Source organism: Somniosus microcephalus, chromosome 2 (assembly GCF_052327205.1).
Source record: "Somniosus microcephalus isolate GS21.2 chromosome 2, FLI_Smic_1.0, whole genome shotgun sequence".
Classification (NCBI taxonomy): Eukaryota; Metazoa; Chordata; class Chondrichthyes; order Squaliformes; family Somniosidae; genus Somniosus; species Somniosus microcephalus.
In genome coordinates this window covers 158,287,923-158,308,334 of record NC_140988.1, presented here as the reverse complement: position 1 = coordinate 158,308,334, position 20,412 = coordinate 158,287,923, and the positions used below count along the sequence as shown (strand labels likewise).

The 20,412-nt window shown below is 46.3% G+C and overlaps 1 protein-coding gene across 1 annotated transcript in view; it reads right to left on the bottom strand.

Moving 5' to 3' along the window:
* The window catches only part of LOC147123064 (stearoyl-CoA desaturase 5-like), a 96,652-nt gene that overhangs the window by 20,882 nt on the left and 55,358 nt on the right, over positions 1-20,412 (bottom strand). Inside the window, exons 3-4 of the mRNA XM_085964922.1 lie at positions 10,647-10,852; positions 4,436-4,668 (exon numbers count right to left, since the gene is read on the bottom strand). Of these exons, the coding sequence (XP_085821048.1) occupies positions 4,436-4,668; positions 10,647-10,852 (439 nt within the window). The remainder of the gene's footprint in view (positions 1-4,435; positions 4,669-10,646; positions 10,853-20,412) is intronic.

The window sequence follows — 20,412 nt, the reverse complement described above, 5'->3', positions numbered from 1 at the left end:
CTGTGGGCCATCATCAGCAGCAGCAGAATTATATTCCACCACAATCTGTAACCTCATGGTCCGGCATATCCCTCATTCTACCATTACCATCAAGCCAGGGGACAAACCCTGGTTCAATAAGGAGTGTAGAAGAGCATGCCAGGAGCAGCACCAGGTGTACCTAAAAATGAGGTGCCAACCTGGGGAAGCTGCAACACAGGACCACATGCATGCTAAAAAGCAGAAGCAGCATGCTATAGACAGAGCCAAGTGATCCCACAATCAACAGATCAGATCAAAGCTCTGCAGTCCTGCCCCGTCCAGTCGTGAATGGTGGTGATCCATTAAACACCTGATGGGAGGAGGAGACACCATGAATATCCCCATCCTCAATGATGGTGGAGGCCAGCACGTGAGTGCAAAAGATAAAGCTGAAGCGGTTGCAATCATCTTCAGCCAGAAGTGCCAAGTAGATGAACCATATCGGTCTACTCCTGAGGTCCCCATCACCACAGAAGCCAGTCTTCAGCCAATTCGATTCACTCCACATGATATCAAGAAACGGCTGAGCACACTGGATACAGCAAAGGCTATGGGCCCTGACAACATCCCGGCTATCGTGCTGAAGACTTGTGCTCCAAGTCGCGCCTCTAGCCAAGCAGTTCCAGTACAGCAATAACACTGGTATCTATCTGACAATGTGGAAAACTGCCCAGGTATGTCTTGTTCACAAAAAGCAGGACAAATCCAATCTGACCAATTACCGCCCCATCAGTCTACTCTCAATCATCAGGTGATGGAAGGTGTCGTCGACAGTGCTATCAGGCAGCACTTACCAATAACCTGCTCACTGATGCCCAGTTTGGGTTCCGCCAGGACCACTCGGCTCCAAACCTCATTACAGCCTTGGTCCTAACATGGACAAAAGAGCTGAATTCCTCAGGTGAGGTGAGAACGACTGCCCTTGACATCAAAGCAGCATTTGACTGAGTGTGGCATCAAGGAGCCCTAGTAAAACTAAAGTCAATGGGAATCGGGGGAGAAAACTCTCCACTGGTTGGAGTCATACCTAGCACAAAGGAAGATGGTTGTGGTGGTTGGAGGTCAATCATCACAGCCCCAGGACATCGCTGCAGGCGTTCCTCAGGGCAGTGTCCTAGGCCCAACCATCTTCAGCTGCTTCATCAATGACCTTCCCTCCATCATAAGATCAGAAGTGGGGATGTTCGCTGATGATTGCACAGTGTTTAGTTCCATTCGCAACTCCTCAGATAATGAAGCAGTCCATACCCACATGCAGCAAGAGCTGGACGACATTCAGACTTGGGCTGATAAGTGGCAGGTAACATCTGCACCACACAAATGCCAGGCAATGACTATCTCCAACAAGCGAGCGTCTAACCACCACCCCTTGACATTCAACGGCATTACCATCGCAGAATCCCCCACCATCAATATCCTGAGGGTCTCCATTGTCCAGAAACTTAACTGGACCAGCCACATAAATACATTGGCAACAAGAGCAGGTCAGAGGCTGGGTATTCTGCGGCGAGTGTCTCACCTCATGCCTCCCCAAAGCCTTTCCACCATCTACAAGGCACAAGTCAGGAGTGTGATGGAATACTCTCCACTTGCCTGGATGAGTGCAGCTCCAACAACGCTCAGGAAGCTCGACACCATCCAGGACAAAGCAGCCCGCTTGATTGGCACCCCGTCCACCAACTTAAACATTCACTCCCTCCACCCACCAGCGTACCGTGGCTGCAGTGTGTACCATCTACAAGATGCACTGTAGCAACTCGTCAAGGCTTCTTCGGCAGCACCTCCCTAAACCCGCGACCTCTACCACTTAGAAGGACAAGGGCAGCAGGTGCATGGGAACACCAGCACCTCCAAGTCCCCCTCCAAGTCACACACCATCCTGACTTAGAAGTATATAGCCGATCCTTCATCATCACTGAGTCAAAATCCTGGAACTCCATCCCTAACAGCACTGTGGGAGTACCTTCACCACACGAACTGCAGCGGTTCAAGAAGGTGGCTCACCACCACCTTCGAGGGCAACTAGGGATGGGCAATAAATGCTGGCCTTGCCAGCAACACCCACATCCCATGAACGAATTTTTAAAAAATGTTAATTTTAAATCGGAGATTGATAGCTTTTTGTTAACCAAAGGTATTAAGGGACATGGGCCAAAGGCAAGTATATGGAGTTAGATCACAGATCAGCAATGATCTCATCAAATGGCAGAACAGGCTCGAGGGGCTGAATGGTCTACTCCTATTCCTTTGTTCCTATTTGCAAAGAACACCAAAATAGGAGGTAGAGTTAATTTTTTAAAAGACCAAAGGAAGCTGCAAAGAAATATTGATAAAATGGGGGTAATGAGCTAAAAAGTGTCAGATGGAAGTCAATGTTAGTAATGGAAGTAGGCTCGGTGCTGTGGAAGAGCAAAAGGATTTGGAGGTACAGGTTCACAGGACATTAAAAGGTAACACCTCAGGTTGATAAGGCCATTAAAAAAAAACTAAGAACTCTAGGGGGTTAATTTTAACCTAACTGCCTGGCGGGAAACTGACAGGATCAGATTGACTGCCCATTTCACACTGTCCGATTTTACTTTCCACTGAAGTCAATGGACAATATAATTGGGTGGGATGTAAAATGGGCAGCCGATCTGAAACCGTCAGCTTCCCGCTAGGTAGGTTAGCTTAAAATTGCCCCCCAATGTTTTATTACAAGAGGTATAGTATATAAATGCCAAGAGCTAATAGTAACCCTAAATAAAACCTTAACAAGGCCTCTGCGTGATGTATTGGGCTCCTCCACACTATAGGAAGGATACTGAAGCTGTAGAAAGGGTACAACACAGATTCACTAGGATGCTGCCTGGTATGAGAAAACACAATACGGAGAAAGACTTGAAAAATTGTGTCTTTTGTCCTCAGAGTAATTCAGATTACGGGGCGATATAATAGAAGTTTTTTAAATTGTGAAAGGATGTGATGCAGTAGATAGAAGCAGAAAGTTTCCAGCAGTTGAGGGGTTTAGATCGAGAGGTCATAGATACAAGATTAAATACAACAGATTTAGAACAGAGAGCAGGAGAAATTTCTTTACACAGAGACTCGCAAGGTTGTGGAATTCACTTCCAAAATTTGTGGTTGAGACAGAAACTCTGTCAACACTCAAGATAGATTGGATAGGTGGATGAAGGAAAAAGGGGATAAAGGGAAATGGGGAAAGGGTGAGGAAATGTGATTAGAACTATTTAAACCGAATACAGGAAACTTTCGTTTAACCGGAGGTTAAATGTCCGGAAAGCTCTATCTACCGGCAAAATTCAGGAGCCGTTTCCTATAAGTTTTTTTACTTCTCGTTGCTTTTTTTTTTCCAGTCAGGCTCTGCAAGGTCTAGCTGAAGCTGTTGCTTAGCTACAGAGACGCTTTTAAGCTGCGGCCGACTGTTTTGAAGCTGTTGCTAAGCAACAGGGTTTGTTGATTCACACGGAGCTCAAAAGCTCCGTATGTTTTAACATTAGCGCTGGTTTCTACGGCAGTTTTGATGGTACGGCACCAGCTCGGTCCCGTCAGTGCCGGATACCAGAAAGTTTCCTGTAGTCTGTTTCTGTGTTGTAACTTCTATGTAATTCTGTGATGTTTCTGTGGTGAGATACCACCTGACCGTTAATTGAGTGCAAACCTTTTCTCTTCATGAAGGCCACAGAGTTGATATGAAGAGCCCTGATGCCCGCATGGATACAAAGTGGGGCCCTTTGCACTCAAGAAAACCCTGCCACCCGGAGAAAACTTATGCCCTGTTCATCTGATGCCTCATTTCCACAGCAAAGGTGATGGAAAGTGTTGCCCCTTTCAAACAAAGCAGTTGTCACTTCCCTGAGTACTGCAGACTGTCTAGTGTGGCAGGTGTCTGCTGGAGTGATCTGGTTATGTGAAAGTTTCACATTGTGGTATAACCATCACCCTCTATGCAAACAGACATCCCTGACCCAGATATTGCATGCAGGCCATTGTGCAGCAGGTGGCAGCGCTCTCTGGCTACCTGCTTAGTGAAGCAGAGGTGGTGAAGACAGATCTCCTCTGACATGTCCAAGTGTAGGTCACAGGGTACTGAGGCCAAAGCACCTGAGAGAATGTGGCACCTGCATTAGCTGGCCCCTCCAGTGCCCGATTCTATATTCTTCACCCCTGCGTGCAGGACCCTGCCAGCGGCGAGGGGCCTCACAAAATCGAAGCTATTGTCTTCAGGAGGCAGAAAGGAAAGGGGGAAAAAAGGTTCAATTCGATCACTAAAATCCCAGATGCTTGGGTCAATGTGAAATTCGCTGTATCCCTGAGCCCCTGTCAGTCCCCTCCTGCTATCAAATATTGTAAGTTCAAGAACACATCCAAGTTCACAGAATAACTTAACAGCTTGAACCAGCTTCCTACTCACCAATTGCTCCGAAAGTAACTAATCTGTTTTCTCTAGGGCTGATGTACTTGTCATAGGGTCTGTTTCCATACATGTGAGCAGCGCTGTTTACCAACCAGGTGACGTTCAGAGATACAGTGTATCGAAGGATGGAAGCCAGGAAGTAGGAATTCCACAGACTTTCCCCCCAGAAGTACCAGGGGATAAAAGTTGGCATTAAGAAACACATGATTAAAACGGAGCTCTTGTAGTACCTATGAAAGAGAGCAAATCTTATTTAGACACAAATCACTAGCACAATTCTCTTAAAAGATAATCAGTACATGTGTACAAGATAAAAACAAATAATAAAACCGCTGACACTCAGGTAAACCTTTCAGTGGCTGGCTAAAAGTCCCCTTTCTTTGAACATATGGAAACCAGTTTTAATCAAGACCAAATGGTTCTTCTGGAATCTACAAGAATTATCTACAATATACACGTCAGTTTTTGGTTACCCTACATCAAAAGGGATATAATGTTATTGGAGAAAGTTAAGTGGAGGGCTGTAAGGTTAATACCAGATCTTTCTGTACCAAAATATGAAGGGCAATTGTGTATCTTGGGATTTTTTGGGATATTGATGGATATTTTAAGATTATGAAAGCGTGTAATAAGTTTATCTGATGTATACAATGATCCAGAACCAGTGAGCATGGATTCGAGACATGGTAAACTAAAGTGAATAATGCAATTCAAACAGAATCGCCATGAATTTCTTCGAGGGGTTCTCCTGATTGGTCCTCGTAACTTTGCCAGGGTGGGATATGTGTTGGTGTAGGGGTTACGGGGATCGGGTGGGATATGTGTCGGTGCAGGCTCGATGGGCCGAAATGGCCTCTATCTGCACTGTGGGGTTTCTGTGATTCTGTGAAACCCCAGATAGATGCTAAACAGGGTTTCCACCAATCTTCCACCGAAGTTAGAATGGCCAATTAGGAGAACCCCCTCTGGAAATTCCTGGTGAATTCTGTCATTTATATTTACGGCAGTTTTTGAATATTTGTTGGGATTAGAATAGAGGGTTAAACTGGTGACACACCACTATAAATATGAATACTGTAGGGAGTGTTGGCACGCTATTCGACAGAGGGCGTCACATCCAAACCTGATCCTTTCTTCATCAGATATCCACTTTCCAGCAGGCAGTCACTGGAAAATGATTGGCAGCAGGAACCCTGGCTGATTCTATTTCCTTTCCCTAGATCAAGGGCACTGAAGCCAATCCTAACATCCCAAACTGCTGCCCTAGCCGAGATTTGAAACCGGAGCCTTCTGGCTTGTATGACGATCCCTATACCAGGTAGTGCCTTACCCACTAGGCCACTGGGGAGCCTAAAGGTGAACCTTTGACACATTTACAGCTTCCTTCTTGGGTCTGTGGTTTCAATTCATATGTCATTAGTGTTACCTACTTAACACCACAACCCAGTTCAGCACAATCAAAGTCAACTGTAGGACCTATTTATCAAGGCTAAGAATTGTGCACAGTTAGCATGCAGCAAGTTATGTGAAAGATACAATACAAATGCAGTAATTGGACGTGATTCAAGTAGAACTTACAGTCTTGAAATAACCAACTTACTTGGAGGTCAGTTAGCTTTTCATTAAAAATACATGAGAATCTAGGCACAGTTTTTACTGTACCTTGGTATTATGGAACACACTTGTGCAATTTAGGTCATCAATTCTTCCTCATCAATGAGGTAAATAATTCTCAAAAGGTAGAAAAGAAATAAATGCGAGATGTGAAGACTGGACATGTTTCTTAATGCCTCTGACAACTGCAGCCCACAGGATTTGATGGTTATGATAAAGTGGTTCAATGTGCATACTTCAAAAACCATTGACATTTCTAATTGTGGCCAACTATGTTTGAAATAATTAGTAAACACACAACATGGCACTTTTTTCTTACATATGCCTCACTTATGTAACTGGCAGGGTAACCCCCCACTCAAAAATACATGCTCAACATTGATTTGACTCCTAGATCTCCTAGGTAAATAATGAAATATTGTTTCCACTATTTGGTGAGTAAATGACAACAGGGAACAGACTTAGACATTGGAATTTATAATTTAAAAAAAGTTGACACAAAAGTGTAACAAAAACATGACAACAGGAAGTAAGATTTTGTAGAAAGGAAGTGCATACAAGATTTTTAATATATCATAGATGGGGAAAGTGAAACAGGATTGGAGTGGATGGGGGCAATTTTAACTTTGGTCAATGGTGTAAAATGGGTGAAAACGAATTAGCCGTCCGTTAGACACCACACCCCATTTCCCTTCCAATTGAAGTGAATGGAAGAGAAAATCGAGAGGAAGGCATACTTGGCAGCCAATTCGACATCGGCCATTTTACACTAACCCCCAAAGTTACTATTGCCCTCGATATCTCCAGTTGAAGAGCTAGCAGCAGTATGGGTGCAATGGCTGAATGACCTCCTTCTGTGCTATAATTTGTCTGATTCGTATTTGGTGATGTTTTGGGTTCCAAGCAGCACTAATTAGAAGGAAACTGAACATTCTGCCTGCTGGTGTGAAGGCTGGCACTGCACTTCATTGTAAAGCAACCTATCCATCAGATCTACTATCTGAGGGCACCGCAGCACACCTCAGGTCAAGGTACGAACAGATTCCACACCTCTACACTTCCGGGCATTTGCGGCTCTCTTATCCAGTTTCTGCAGAGTTATTAGCAATCCTGACGGCCTACATCTTAGGGTTCTAAAAGAGGTGGCTGCAGGGATAGTAGATGCACTGGTTGTGATCTTCCAAAATTCCCTAGATTCTAGAACGGTCCCAGCGGATTGGAAGGTAGCAAATGTAACCCCGCTATTCCAGAAAGGAGGGAAAAGAGAAAACAGGGAACTACAGGCCAGTTAGCCTGACATTTGTCATCGGGAAAATGCTGGAATCCATTATTAAGGAAGTGGTAACAGGACACTGAGAAAATCATATGATTAGGTAGAGTCAACATGGTTTTATGAAAGGGAAATTTATTAGAGTTTTTTGAGGGTGTAACTAGCAGGGTAGATAAAGCGGAACCAGTGGATGTAGTTTATTTAGATTTCCAAAAGGCATTCAATAAGGTGTCACATAAAAGGTTGCTACGCAAGATAAGGGCTCATGGGGTTGGGGGTAATATAGTAGCATGGATAGAGGATTGGTTAATGGACAGAAAACAGAGAGTAGGGATAAATGGGTAATTTTCCATTTGGCAGGCTGTAACTAGTGGGATCAGTGCTTGGGCCTCAACTATTTACAATCTATATTAATGACTTAGATGAAGGGACTGACTGCAATGTATCCAAGTTTGCTGACGATACAAAGCTAGGTGGGAAAGTAAGCTGTGAGGAAGACACAAAAGCTTAGATTTTCAGTGTGTCATGAGGCGGGCTTTTAGGCATGCGGGGGGCTAAAATCCCGAATTCGGGGGTCCCAACACCATCCCGCCCAAAACCCGCCTCCACGTAAGTTTCAAAGAAGGCGGGTACCCGCCCCGCACTGGGACCCGCCGACCCGAGGCGGGAAGGGATTAGTGCCAATTAACTGCCTGTTAACAGGTAGTTAACAGGCAGTTTTTAGCCTAATCCCTATTTTTAAGGGTGTCGTGTGGGATTCCCGACGGCTCCAAACCACGCCAAGTTAGAGGAGGCGGGCCGTCGGGTTGAAGGACTTGGAGGGGTCGAGATGTCGGTGTTCAGGTGAGTGATGGGTGCATGAGTGCAAAGGTAAGTGTGTTTGGTGTGTCTAAAGTGTGTAAAGAAGTTTAAATTACCTGTACTTACCTTTACAGCCTTCCTTCCTCTAGGCGTCGGGAGTCCATCACTCAGCCGGCACTGAAAGCAGAACGGCTGCGATCTGTCAGAAGTGACAGCCTTCAGCTTTCAGTGCCGGTGAGAGTTCTAACTGAGTCTGCGTAGAAGGACTCAGGTTAGAAGTCAGACTGTCAGTGTCTGACAGCTTCAAACAGCTGTGAAACACTGATATTTCATCTGTCAACACCTCTTGACAGATGAAATTTCAGTCTGTGACGTCACCTGTTGCCGGGTGGCCCTTAATTGGCCTGCTGAGCCCGCTGGGCGGGCGCAACAAGGTCAATCAAGGGAAAATCGCGTGGATTGGCCGGACGTCGATGGAGGCGGGTCAAAAACCTGAAAATTGTAGTCCCGCCTCCTTCCCGACTTCTGAATGAAAATGCAGCCCAAAGAGTCTGCAAAGGGATATGGACAGGTTCAGTGAGTGGGCAATAAGGTGGCAGATAGAGTATAATGTGAGGAAATGGGAGAACTAGGGGGCATAGTCTCAGGATAAGGGGTCAGCCATTTACGACTGAGATGAGGAGGAATTTCTTCACGCAGAGGGTTGTTAATCTTTGGAATTCCCTACCCCAAAGGGCTGTGGATGCTAAGTCGTTGAGTATATTCAAGGCTGAGATAGATACATTTTTGGACTCTAGGGAAAGCAAGGCATACGGGGATTGGGCGGGAAAGTGGAGCTGAGGTCAAAGATCAGCCATGATCTTAATGAATGACGGAGCAGGCTCAAAGGGCGGTATGGCCTACTCCTGCTCCTAATTCTTATGTTCTTATGCTATTAAGTCTAGTTTAGTAGGTTTTCAGTGGTAAAGTCACTGGCTCTGAACCATACAGTGTAGGAACATCTCACATTCGGTCCCCAGTTTGTGCTGAGTTATCTGATCCCAACCAGGACAGCAAAGGTTGCTCCCAGTCTGGCACCGTGCTCCCAGGGAAGGGGAAAAGAATCAGCCAGAGGTCCTGGTCCTGACCACTATCCAACGACTCCATTTGGTGATGGAGGTGTGTGGACATCAGGTAAGGATGGAATTAGGCTTAGTTGTGATAACCTCCACTGTCAGATAGCTGGCCAACATTCCTGGTCAAGGCACACACATGAACAATGGACATGAGGGCAAGCTACTGGAGAAAGGCCAGTGTCTGTGGGATCATACCCCAGTGCAGGTCATTCTGTGAGGAGACATGTACCAACAGATCAAGAGAGAAGATCTGAACAATAAAAGGAGATGAAGGGAGGAGAAGGGAAAGATTGTAGAGGAAAAAAAGTCTGGTTTTGTTCACTATGAAAACACAGGATGAAGATTTGCTCCCTATGTTATGTTTTAAAAGGACAGGGTTATGATTTTGTTACACATTGTGCCCAAAGAAAAATTTCATCAACAGCAGCAATGAGATTAACAGAGATGGTCTTTTTTTTTCCACTTCCAACTGCAGACAGCAAAAAGAGATGGTAGTTGGAAAAAAGAGCTATCAAACTTTTGGACTCAAGATTTGAAAAGCACTGCTCAGAGGAAGGAGTACAGCTAAGCAAACACTGCAGTGTTTGCAGGAGTATAAACAAATGAGTCTTTCCCCTTTATTGAAAGTGATTTGAAGAGCTAGCTTCGTTACAATGTAGTGCCGTTAGCGGTCTTAAATTTTTAATATGGCTGAAATAAAATAAATCCAATTATCCTCGTGTCAGAATAGCTGTTGTTTTCAGCTTGATGCAGACAGCCAGTTTTGTATCTCTCCCAAATGTCACTGTATGTAAAAAAAAATTAAAAAGAGCAGTATTACTTGCTTTTAAAATTTTAAATGAGACTAAATTTCAACTTCATTAACATAGAGACTTCAATAAGTCACTTAAACAATATCTATATATGCAATAGCACATAAGCCTGGTCACATTATATCAGCTGCAGGGAGAGATGCAGTCATGTGCGTCAGTGTCCCACGTACCACCTAGGGGATGGGATCAGACTGTGGGTGGGTTTATCAGCCCAGCTGTCACCTGCTCTGACCGCCTATATTAAAGTCAAAACATTGGCATGAGTGCTAATCTACAAGAAATTATTTATTTAGTTAGCTTTCTTTAATACAAATTACTCATTATTTATTGACAGTTTGTTGATGGTGGCTTAGTATTACTAGGGATTCTACCATTAACAATGCCAAGTAAAGAACACTACTCCTTAGATTAGGGCAGAGAAATACTTTGTGAGCCCATGCTGCAGATGATGACGATAATCCAAAGAAACCTGGTTACTTTTTGACCTTATTGGGATAAAGTTTCCAAAAAAGAATCCCCTTCAATATTTATTATTAGCAATAGTGAACAAGTATTGCAAGTATTCCTGAGGTTTTCTCTCACTCTGTAGTGCTTACTTTCTCTGGAACAGAACAACAGGGTCAGCAAGGAGGTCACGGACGTCCAGCTTCTTTCCTTTCTCCGTTACATCCGGGTGTTTTCGCAGAAACAGCCAGCCGATATGAGAAAAGAAGAATCCACGGGTGGCATTGTGGGGGTCGGCGTTGGACTCGGAGTATTTGTGATGTACCCGGTGATCCCGGGACCACTCGTAGATGTCATTCTGTGAGGAAACAGGTGCAAACAGGTTGAGAGAGATCTGGCCATTAAGTCACCTTATGAAAAATCCTATACTTCCTGATCTAGTTCATCTTACAAACACAGTGGCCGCGATTTTGGTGGCGGATCAGGTGGCAAAATAGCAACTTTAAGTGCCGATCTCGCAGTCAACCCGCCTCCGCGCAACTTTGACAAAAGTGGGCTCCCAGACTCCTGTTTGGTCCCGCCACCAAGCAGCGGGATAGGCACTTAAGGCAGTTAACGGCTTGTTAACTACCTGGATAATGCTATTTTGACAGCCGTTTAACATTTTACCACTTTTTCTGCGTGTTCCACGCCGTTCCCAAACCATGCCAGCTAATTGTGTCGGGTTCACAAGTGGCTGCCTTCTTGACAGCTGCAGCTCCAGCATAAAAACGGAGCTCTCAACAAGGATCAGTTGCAGGTGGCAGAACTTTGTTTTTTCAGGTCTTGGAAAACTTTTTGCAGGTCTACTGATCTTGGAAGTGGTGAAGCTGTGATCCATCTCCACTGTGACCTCCTGGGAAAACCCTCTCCCCACACTGACTGAGGGCTTCTTCAACGGAGATATCTACCAGCAGCATGGGAACCATTTATTTCCTTTCATCCTGGTCCTCAGATTCTGAGGACGAGCAGCCGCAGCAGAACCAGGCACAACAGCAGCACCAACAGCAGGAGCGCCAACCTCCTGCTCAGCCACCTGATGGTGCACAGGGCAGAAGGCGTCAGCGCAGGGATGCATGTCTCGGCAGAAGATACCCCCACACAGGGTCTACAGGCCGAGGATTACCTTGCTCAACATGGCTGAGCAGCAGTGCCAAAGGAGGCTAAGACTTTTGCAAGAGGTAGCCGGTGACATCTGCGCACTGCTGCACCAACACCTGTAGCCCAGAGGAGCGGGTGGACACCCCTTAATAGTGGCGGTCAAAGTCACCACCGCCCTCAATTTTTTGCTTCATGATCCTTCCAGGGATCATCAACAGACATCTCCCAGTCGGCCGCACACACTTGCATCACACAGGTAACCGATGCCCTCTTTGCCAAGGTGCACAATTACATCCACTTCTCGATGGATCAAGCAAGTGTAACCGTGCATGTGGTTGGCTTTGCAAATATGGCAGGCTTGCCAAGGGTGCAGGGCGTCGTAGACTGCACACGTGGCCCTTAGGGCACCCCTCACAACCCAGCTGTTTGTCAACCGCAAGTGCTTCCACTCCCTCAACGTGCAGCTGGTGTGTAACCACAGGAAGGACATTTTGCATGTTTGCGCGACGTACCCTGGCAGTTGCCATGTCTCGTTCATCCTGCGGCAGTCTAGTGTGCCTCCGCTGTTCAATCCGCCAAACCAACTTTCCGGGTGGCTACTTGGAGACACGGGCTAATGACGCGGTTGAAGAGGCCATCGAACAAAGCTGAGGAGCGCTATAATGTCAGCAACATTTCAACCAGATTCATCATCGAGCACACCATCGGCGTGCTGAAGATGCGATTCAGATGCCTTGACAGATCAGGTGGAGCCCTATAGTGCTCAGCAGCCAGAGTCTCCAGAATCGTAGTGGTCTGCTGAGCACTGCTCAACATCGCACAACATCGTGGCTTGCAGCTGCCTGAGGAACAAGTGGTTCAGCGCATAGCCTCCACAAATGAGGAGCAAGTGGAGGAGGACGACGAATATCTTGTGGAGGCGCATGAGGCAGCTGCCGCAGCAGCCGAACACATTGCTGCCCGGGATGCACTAATATTTGCCAGATTCGCTTAGGTAGACGAATCAAACACATGTGGCTGGCACCTTCTTATCATACCATAAACAATGGACAAGAACCTGTGGATTCCTATTCACTCTGAGCACCATCATTACAAATGCAAATCGCCCTGAGCCCTCAACTTGGAACTTCCATTTCCGAGATCACATAGACCAGAACTTCAACTGTTTGCCATCACTTCTGTTTAATCCATTCACAAAAGAATGACAGTGTCAAAAATTACACACAACAGAACAGAACACCCAAGTGACTACCCTTGTGACTAATTGTGCTTTATCTTCCTTTACGCGTGCTTCTACGTGGTGCTTCCCCTGTGGCTTCAGCAGATGTGGAGGCACCTTGCTCACTTTCATGCTGCTCCTGCGTCGACACCTTTGGTGGGCGTCCTCTGGGTTTGCAAGCCTGTGAGGGCTCGGCAAGACTGCTCCTCCTGCGTCTGTGCAGGGGCTGAGATGCCCATCTCAGTTGGGTGAGGACTCTGGTGGGGGTCTGACCGAGTGCTACTCAGTGGCATGGGAGGGTGAGCGCTTGGAGAGAAGCCCCCACTTCCTTCTTGTCTGCCACCAACATCCCTCTCATGGGTCAGCCCCACTTCAGTGCTAGCAAGTGGCTTGACAGCACCTTGCTGCACATCAGGGGGGCCATGAGGACCCATCTATGCACTGGCAATCCTACTCAAAAGGACTTCCATGAAGCTCTGGTTTCTCTGCTCAATAGCTGACTATTGCTACACCAGAGATGTCAGTCTATTCTGAACATTGACCATGTTTTCCTGACTCTGGCGACTTATTTCCTCCATGACCTTAGCCATCTTCTCCTCTACTGTAGCCATCCTTTCCAGAGAGATAGCCATCCTTACCATGGAGGTTGCCATCCTTTCCGGGGTGGTGCGTTCATGCGTCATTGCCTCCAAAAAGGCACTGCTCATGTTAGAGATGGACTCCTCCATCCTCTCCACACTCGCTGTTACCTTGGAGACAAAACCTGCCAGAGACTCCTGCACCTGTTCCTGGAGTTCCAGCACCGCTCTCTTTCTGAATGGACCCGGAGGCACAGGGTCGACATGCAGCTGAGCAGAGCTGGGAGCGCCCTGCGGCCTCCGACAAGGACTCTCCACTGCTGTCCCTGTCTCCGCCATCTGCTGATGCTCACTTGTGAGTTGTGATACACCAGGTGACAATACGACTATCTCTCACAGGTCCCACCGAGGTGTGCGTCTCTGCGCTGGTGCTGGGCGCGCTCAAGTCTATTGACTCTGCGCCCTCGGAGGTTGCAGGTTCCTCTGAGGAATCTTCTGGCTCCGGCTCTTCCTCCTGGACAGTTGGGAAGGGGGCTGTCGATGGTCCTGTGGGGGAGTAAAGGTATGAGTTAGACATGTGATATAAACATTGCATGCACATGGAATAGTGCAGATCATCATAAGTCCATCTGTATGAGCATCAGAAGCAATATCAGTCACTCATGCAATGTAAATGAGAGAGATGCAAATCTATTCTGTCACCAGCTTGCTCTGATGTGCCTATCTGTCCATCCCCCACTTACAGATCCTCTTCGGCTCCAATGATCTCCAGGGCTGCCTCCTCAGCGCTGGTGAGATGGACTATTGAGGGTGGCCCTCCTCCTGTCTTAGCCCTTTCCCTCTTATTGTTGGCTCTCTTTTCCTGCAATGAGGGACAAGTGGAGTTTGAGTGAGAATGATGGAGTGAGTGTAGAGAATCCATAGCATAGATGCTTAGAAGGAGACAAAGATGCAGCGGGGTGCCAATAACAAGGGTCCTCCCTGCGTGTTGTTAGTTGTTGGCATTGCATAACAGTGATAACGAGTGTGAGGGCAGCATAGTCAAATAGTGAAGTGATTGTGTACATAGAGAGAGAGGGATGGTTAAGAGTGCAAGGGATGAAAGGGTAAAGTGAGATGTGGAGGAGTAGGTTGACAATGCAGAGTGCTGGCGATGAGAAGAGATGGGGAGCAGATTGAGGGCAAGTGTGATGTTAAACTCACTTTTCCTGAGCGGACCAGGTCATTGAACCTTTTTCGGCACTGCACCCAGGTTCGAATGCACATCGATCTCGAGCTGACCTCCTGTGCAATTTGCAGTCACACAGCTTTGGTCTGCTGTGGTGGCTTCTTCCGCCCAGAGGATGGGAAGAGTACCTCCTTTTGACCTCTGACTCCCTCCACAAGAGCATGGAGGGAATCATCATCAAATCGTGGTGAGGCCTTCGCCCCTGAGGTTGCCATGTCAGAAGTAGTCAGCAGAGTAGACAATCCAGAAGCAAAAAATGAGAGAATGAACCAAGGCTGCATGGGCCCCTTAAATGCAGCTGGCTAACCGACGTCAGCAGAGGTGAGTTACAGACCCAAAAGACTAATTGGCGGGAGCGCACACGCAGGGAATCAATTGCCCAATTAGAGAAAAATCGCAAATTTTTACCGGCTGAAAGCGGAGGCGGGACCGGAACCTGTCGACCACCTGACCCGCACCCAACTCACCACCAATGGGAAAATCGTGGCCAGTGTAACTCTGACAATCCCATTGGCAGCCCAAGTGGGGATTTCTGATATGGTATAACAAGGGTCATCAAAGGCTGTCACAATTTTCATTAATAATGGAGTGATTAAATCCCTCTTGAGCCAAATGTCAGGTTGGTCAGAATCCACAGATCAAGCATAAAAAGGCATAAAAATAAAACAAAAAAAGTAACTCAACCGTGGCTAACAAGGGAAATTAGGGATAGCATAAGGTCCAAGGAGAGGACATATAAATTGGCCAGAAAAAGCAGTAAACCTGAGGATTGGGAGCAGTTTAGGATTCAGCAAAGGAGGAAAAAGGGATTAATTAAGAGGGGGACAATAGATTATGAGAGTAAACTTTCAGGGAACATAAAAACTGACTGTAAAAGCTTCTATAGATATGGGAAGAGAAAAAGATTGGTGAAGTCAAGCATAGGTCCCTTGCAGTCAGAATCAGGGGAATTTATAATGGGGAACAAAGAAATGGCTGACCAATTAAATGTATACTTTGGTTCTGTCTTCACAAAGGAGGACACAAATAACCTCCCAGAGATGTCGGGGAACATAGGATCTAATGAGAGGGAGGAACTGAATGAAATCTGTATTTGTAGGGAAATGGTGTTAGGGAAATTGACGGGATTGAAGGCCGATAAATCCCCAGGGCCTGATAATCTACATCCTAGGGTACTTAAGGAAGTGGCCCTAGAAATAGTAGATGCATTGCTGGTCATCTTCCAAAATTTTATAGACTCTGGAACAGTTCCCATGGATTGGAGGGTAGCTAATAAAACCACACTATTTTAAAAAAGTGGTAGAGAGAAAACGGGGAATTATAGACCGGTAAGCCTGACATCGGTAGTGGGGAAAATGCTAGAGTCCATTATAAAAGATGTAATAGCAGAGCACTTGGAAAACAGTGACAGGATCGGACAAAGTCAACATGGATTTACAAAAGGTAAATCATGCTTGACTAATCTACTGGAATTGTCTGAGGATGTAACTGGTAGAATAGATAAGGGAGAACCAGTGGATGTGGTGTATTTGGACTTTCAGAAGGCTTTCGATAAGGCCCTGCATAAGAGGTTAGTGTGCAAAGTTAAAGCACATGGGATTGGGGGTAAGGTATTGATTTGGATAGAGAACTGGTTGGCAGACAGGAAGCAAAGAGTTGGAATAAACGGGTCTTTTTCCGAGTGGCAGGCAGTGACTAGTGGGGAACCGCAGGGATCGGTGCTGGGACCCCAGCTATTCACAATATATATTAATGATCTAGACGAGGGAACTAGATGTAATATCTCCAAGTTTGCAGATGACACAAAGCTGGGTGGGCGTGTGTGCTGTGAGGAGGATGCAGAGAAACTCCAGCATGATTTGGACAGTTTGGGTGATTGGGCAGATGCAGTATAATGTGGATAAATGCAAGGTTATCCACTTTGGTGGCAAAAACAGGAAGGCAGATTATTACCTGAACGGCAATAGATTGGGAAAAGGGGAAGTGCAACAAGAGCATCTGCAGTATTTGGCTATCGAGACCTGGGTGTCCTTGTGCACCAGTCGCTGAAGGTAAGCATGCAGGTGCAGCAGGCGGTTAAGGCGGCAAATCGCCTTCATAGCGAGAGGATTCAAGTACAAGAACAAGGATGTCTTGCTGCAGTTGTACAGGGCCTTGGTGAGACCACACCTTGAGTATTGTGTGCAGTTTTCGTCGCCTTATCTGAGGAAGGATGTTCTTGCCATGGAGGGAGTGCAGCGAAGATTCAGCAGACTGATACCTGGAATGGCAGGAAAGACGTATGAAGAGAGATTGGGTTGATTAGGCTTATATTCACTAGAGTTTAAAAGAATGAGAGGGGATCTCATTGAAATTTATAAAATTACAACAGGACTAGACAGACTAGATGCAGGAAGGATGTTCCCGATGGCGGGCGAGTCCAGAACCAGGGGTCACAGTCTAAGGCTAAGGGGTAAGCCATTTAGGACAGAGATGAGGAGGAATTTCTTCACCCAGCGAGTGGTGAACCTGTGGAATTCTCTACCACAGAAGGCAGTTGAGGCCAATTCATTAAATATATTCAAGGAGTTGGATATATTTCTTAAGGCTAAAGGGATCAAGGGATATGGGGAGAAGGCAGGGACAGGGTACTGAAATTGGGTGATCAGCCATGATCTCATTAAATGGCGGAGCAGGCCCGAGGGGCCGAATGGCCTACTCCTGCTCCTATCTTCTAGGCTTCTATCTGACTAAGCCAATTGGGACAGTCACTTGGCAACTCACAGCCCTAGAATCTTTCCTTGTATCCCATGAAAGCACAGTCAGGCTAGTATCTTCGGGATATGCAATCCTTATTGTTCCCATGTGCTCAAACAATATAAGACAGGCTGGGAAGGAGCTCTTGACCGAACCTTCGATTTGCGAGGTAGGATGTACAGTATCCACCTGCAGCAAATTTAAATCAGCCTTTCGGCATTTCACTGCCCAACAACTGCACAAATAAGACTTGAAAGCCTTGGCAAAATGTTGGAGAAGCTGTGGAGTGGAGGCTGCAATCTTTCAGATTTTTCAGAACAATACCCACTCACCAGAACGAGCTCCCATAATCTGCTACGTGCAATTTGTTCGCTATCACGCTATCATTGTATCATGTACACTTAACCACGCCTACTGACAATATATAAACAGATGTATATTGCAATGAATAATATAAAATGTATTTTAAAAACAATTACATAATTCCAAAATGTCTTACAAAATCTTCAAGGAATAATACAGTATCATATAATCCTTTTATACTTAAGACAATTTCCTGTCAGTGTAGCGTGGAAGTCAATGGAAATGAAAACCAGGAGAGATGTAAAACGGGCTGCTGATTCGCTATTGCCCATTTTACACTATCGCCCAAAGTCAAAATGACCCCCCATGGAGCTGCAATGGACTAGGGTGCAAGGAAGGTTTGTTTCCCCCCAATTCAACACATAGGGCTGGATTTTCATTCAGCAGTCGGGAAGGAGGCGGGACTACAACGTTCGGGTTTTAGTCCCGCCTCCATTGACGTCCGGCCAATCGACGCGATTTTCCCTTGATTGACCTTGTTGAGCCCGCCCAGCGGGCTCAGCAGGCCAATTAAGGGCCACCCGGCAACAGGTGATGTCACAGACTGAAATTTCATCTGTCAAGAGTTTTTGACAGATGAAATATCAGTGTTTCACAGCTGTTTGAAGCCGTCAAACACTGACAGTCTGACTTCTAACCTGAGTCCTTCTACGCAGACTCAGTTAGAACTGTCACCGGCACCGAAAGCTGCAGGCTGTCACTTTTGACAGACCGCAGCCGTTCTGCTTTCAGTGCCGGCTGAGTGATGGACTCCCGATGCCTAGAGGAAGGAAGGCTGTAAAGGTAAGTACAGGTAATTTAAACTTCTTTACACACTTTAGACACACCAAACACACTTACCTTTGCACTCATGCACCCATCACTCACCTGAACACCGACATCTCGACCCCTCCAAGTCCTTCAACCCGACGGCCCGCCTGCTCTAACCTGGCGTTGTTTGGAGCTGTCGGGAATCCCACACGACAACCTTCAAAATAGGGATTAGGCTAAAAACTGCCTGTTAACAGGCAGTTAATTGGCACTAATCCCTTCCTGCCTCGGGTCGGCGGGTCCCCGCCTCCTCTGAAACTTACATGGAGGCGGGTTTTGGGCGGGATGGTGTCGGGACCCCCGAATTCGGGATTTTTGCCCCCCCGCATGCCTAAAAGCCCGCCTCACGGCACACTGAAAATCTGGCCCATAGTGAAGCTCTGATCTCAACCATGCTGCTGCAAGGAGGTCCCAACAGGAGTTGCACACTTCCCTGCAGGGAGGGAGGAGAAACAAAATCAGAAAGTCACTTAGACCAGGTCACCTTTGCATCCTTTAGTGACTATTTACTAATTAGCAACTGACACAGATTTGCAAGCAATTCTCCCATTCTGTCTCTCTGTCAAGGACGAAGTGTGTTACCAGGCAGCGTCAGGAAGGAAGTAGAAAAGGAAAAGAAAAAGTAAAAAATGACATACAAGTTTCTTTTCCATCCTTTCCACTCAGACGTCTCCAAGCCACATGACGTGACCCAGAAAAGAGAGCATCTATCTCCCCCAGATGGCGTGCTGCTCTGTAAATCGCTGCTATGAAGAGCACAAGAGCAGCCTAGGGTGACTCCTTCCAATTTTGCCTCTTACCCCATCGGCCCTGGCTTCTGCTCAATGCCTCTCTGCAACAGCACAGCTAGGACACTCCAGCAAACAGTCAACACCTTTGGACAGGGGGAGGAAAGGAAAGAAAATTGTCAGAAAAAAGCCCGTCATAGGAACATGGCAACAGGAGTGGGCCGTTCATCTCTTTGAGCCTGTTCCGCCATTCAGTTAGATTGTGGCTAAACTGAACCTCAACTCCATTTACCCGCCTTTTCTCCATATTCCTTGATACTCTCACCCAACAAAAATTGATTGATCTCAGTCTTGAAAATTTCAATTGACCCAGCATCCACAGACTTTTGGGAGCGAGATGCTTCCTGATTTCACTACTAAATGGCCTACATCTGATTTTAAATTTCTACCGTCTTCTCCTGGATTCCCCTCACCAGAGGAAATAGTTTCTCTCGATCTACCCTATCGAATCCCTTTATCATTTTAAACACCTCAATTAGATCTGCCCTCATCCTTCTGAACTCAAGGGAATACAAGCCGAGTGTATACAGCCTGCCTCATAATTTAACCCTTTAAGCCCTGGTGTAATTCTGGTGAATCTGCGCTGTACTCCTTCCAAGGCCAATATATCCTTCCTGAGAAATAACAACAGAAAATGCTGGAAAAACTCAGCAGGCCAGGCAACATCCGTGGAGAGAGAAATAGAGTCAACGTTTCAAGTCGAAACCCTTCTTCAGGACTGAAAAAAACGCAGGAAATGAAACATTAAAAGGCCAGTTTGGGGGCTGGGAAATGGGGATGAAAGAACAAAAGAGAAGTGAAGAGACATTAAGAGGTATTCAAAACGAGACGAGATGGTGGTAGGACTAGTAAAGAGACAAAAGACGGCTCTAGATTAGGTGTGAAATGCGCTGGCAGAATGAGGGACAGCTGCCATGTGGGAGAGAAAAGGGGGAAGGGCACAAAACAAAGGTGTGGATAAAAAATATATGTAGAAATGTAATGGGTGAGAGTTCAACAATTTCAGATCAGCACCTCGGCCCCTATTACATTTTTAGATATATTTTTTATCCACAC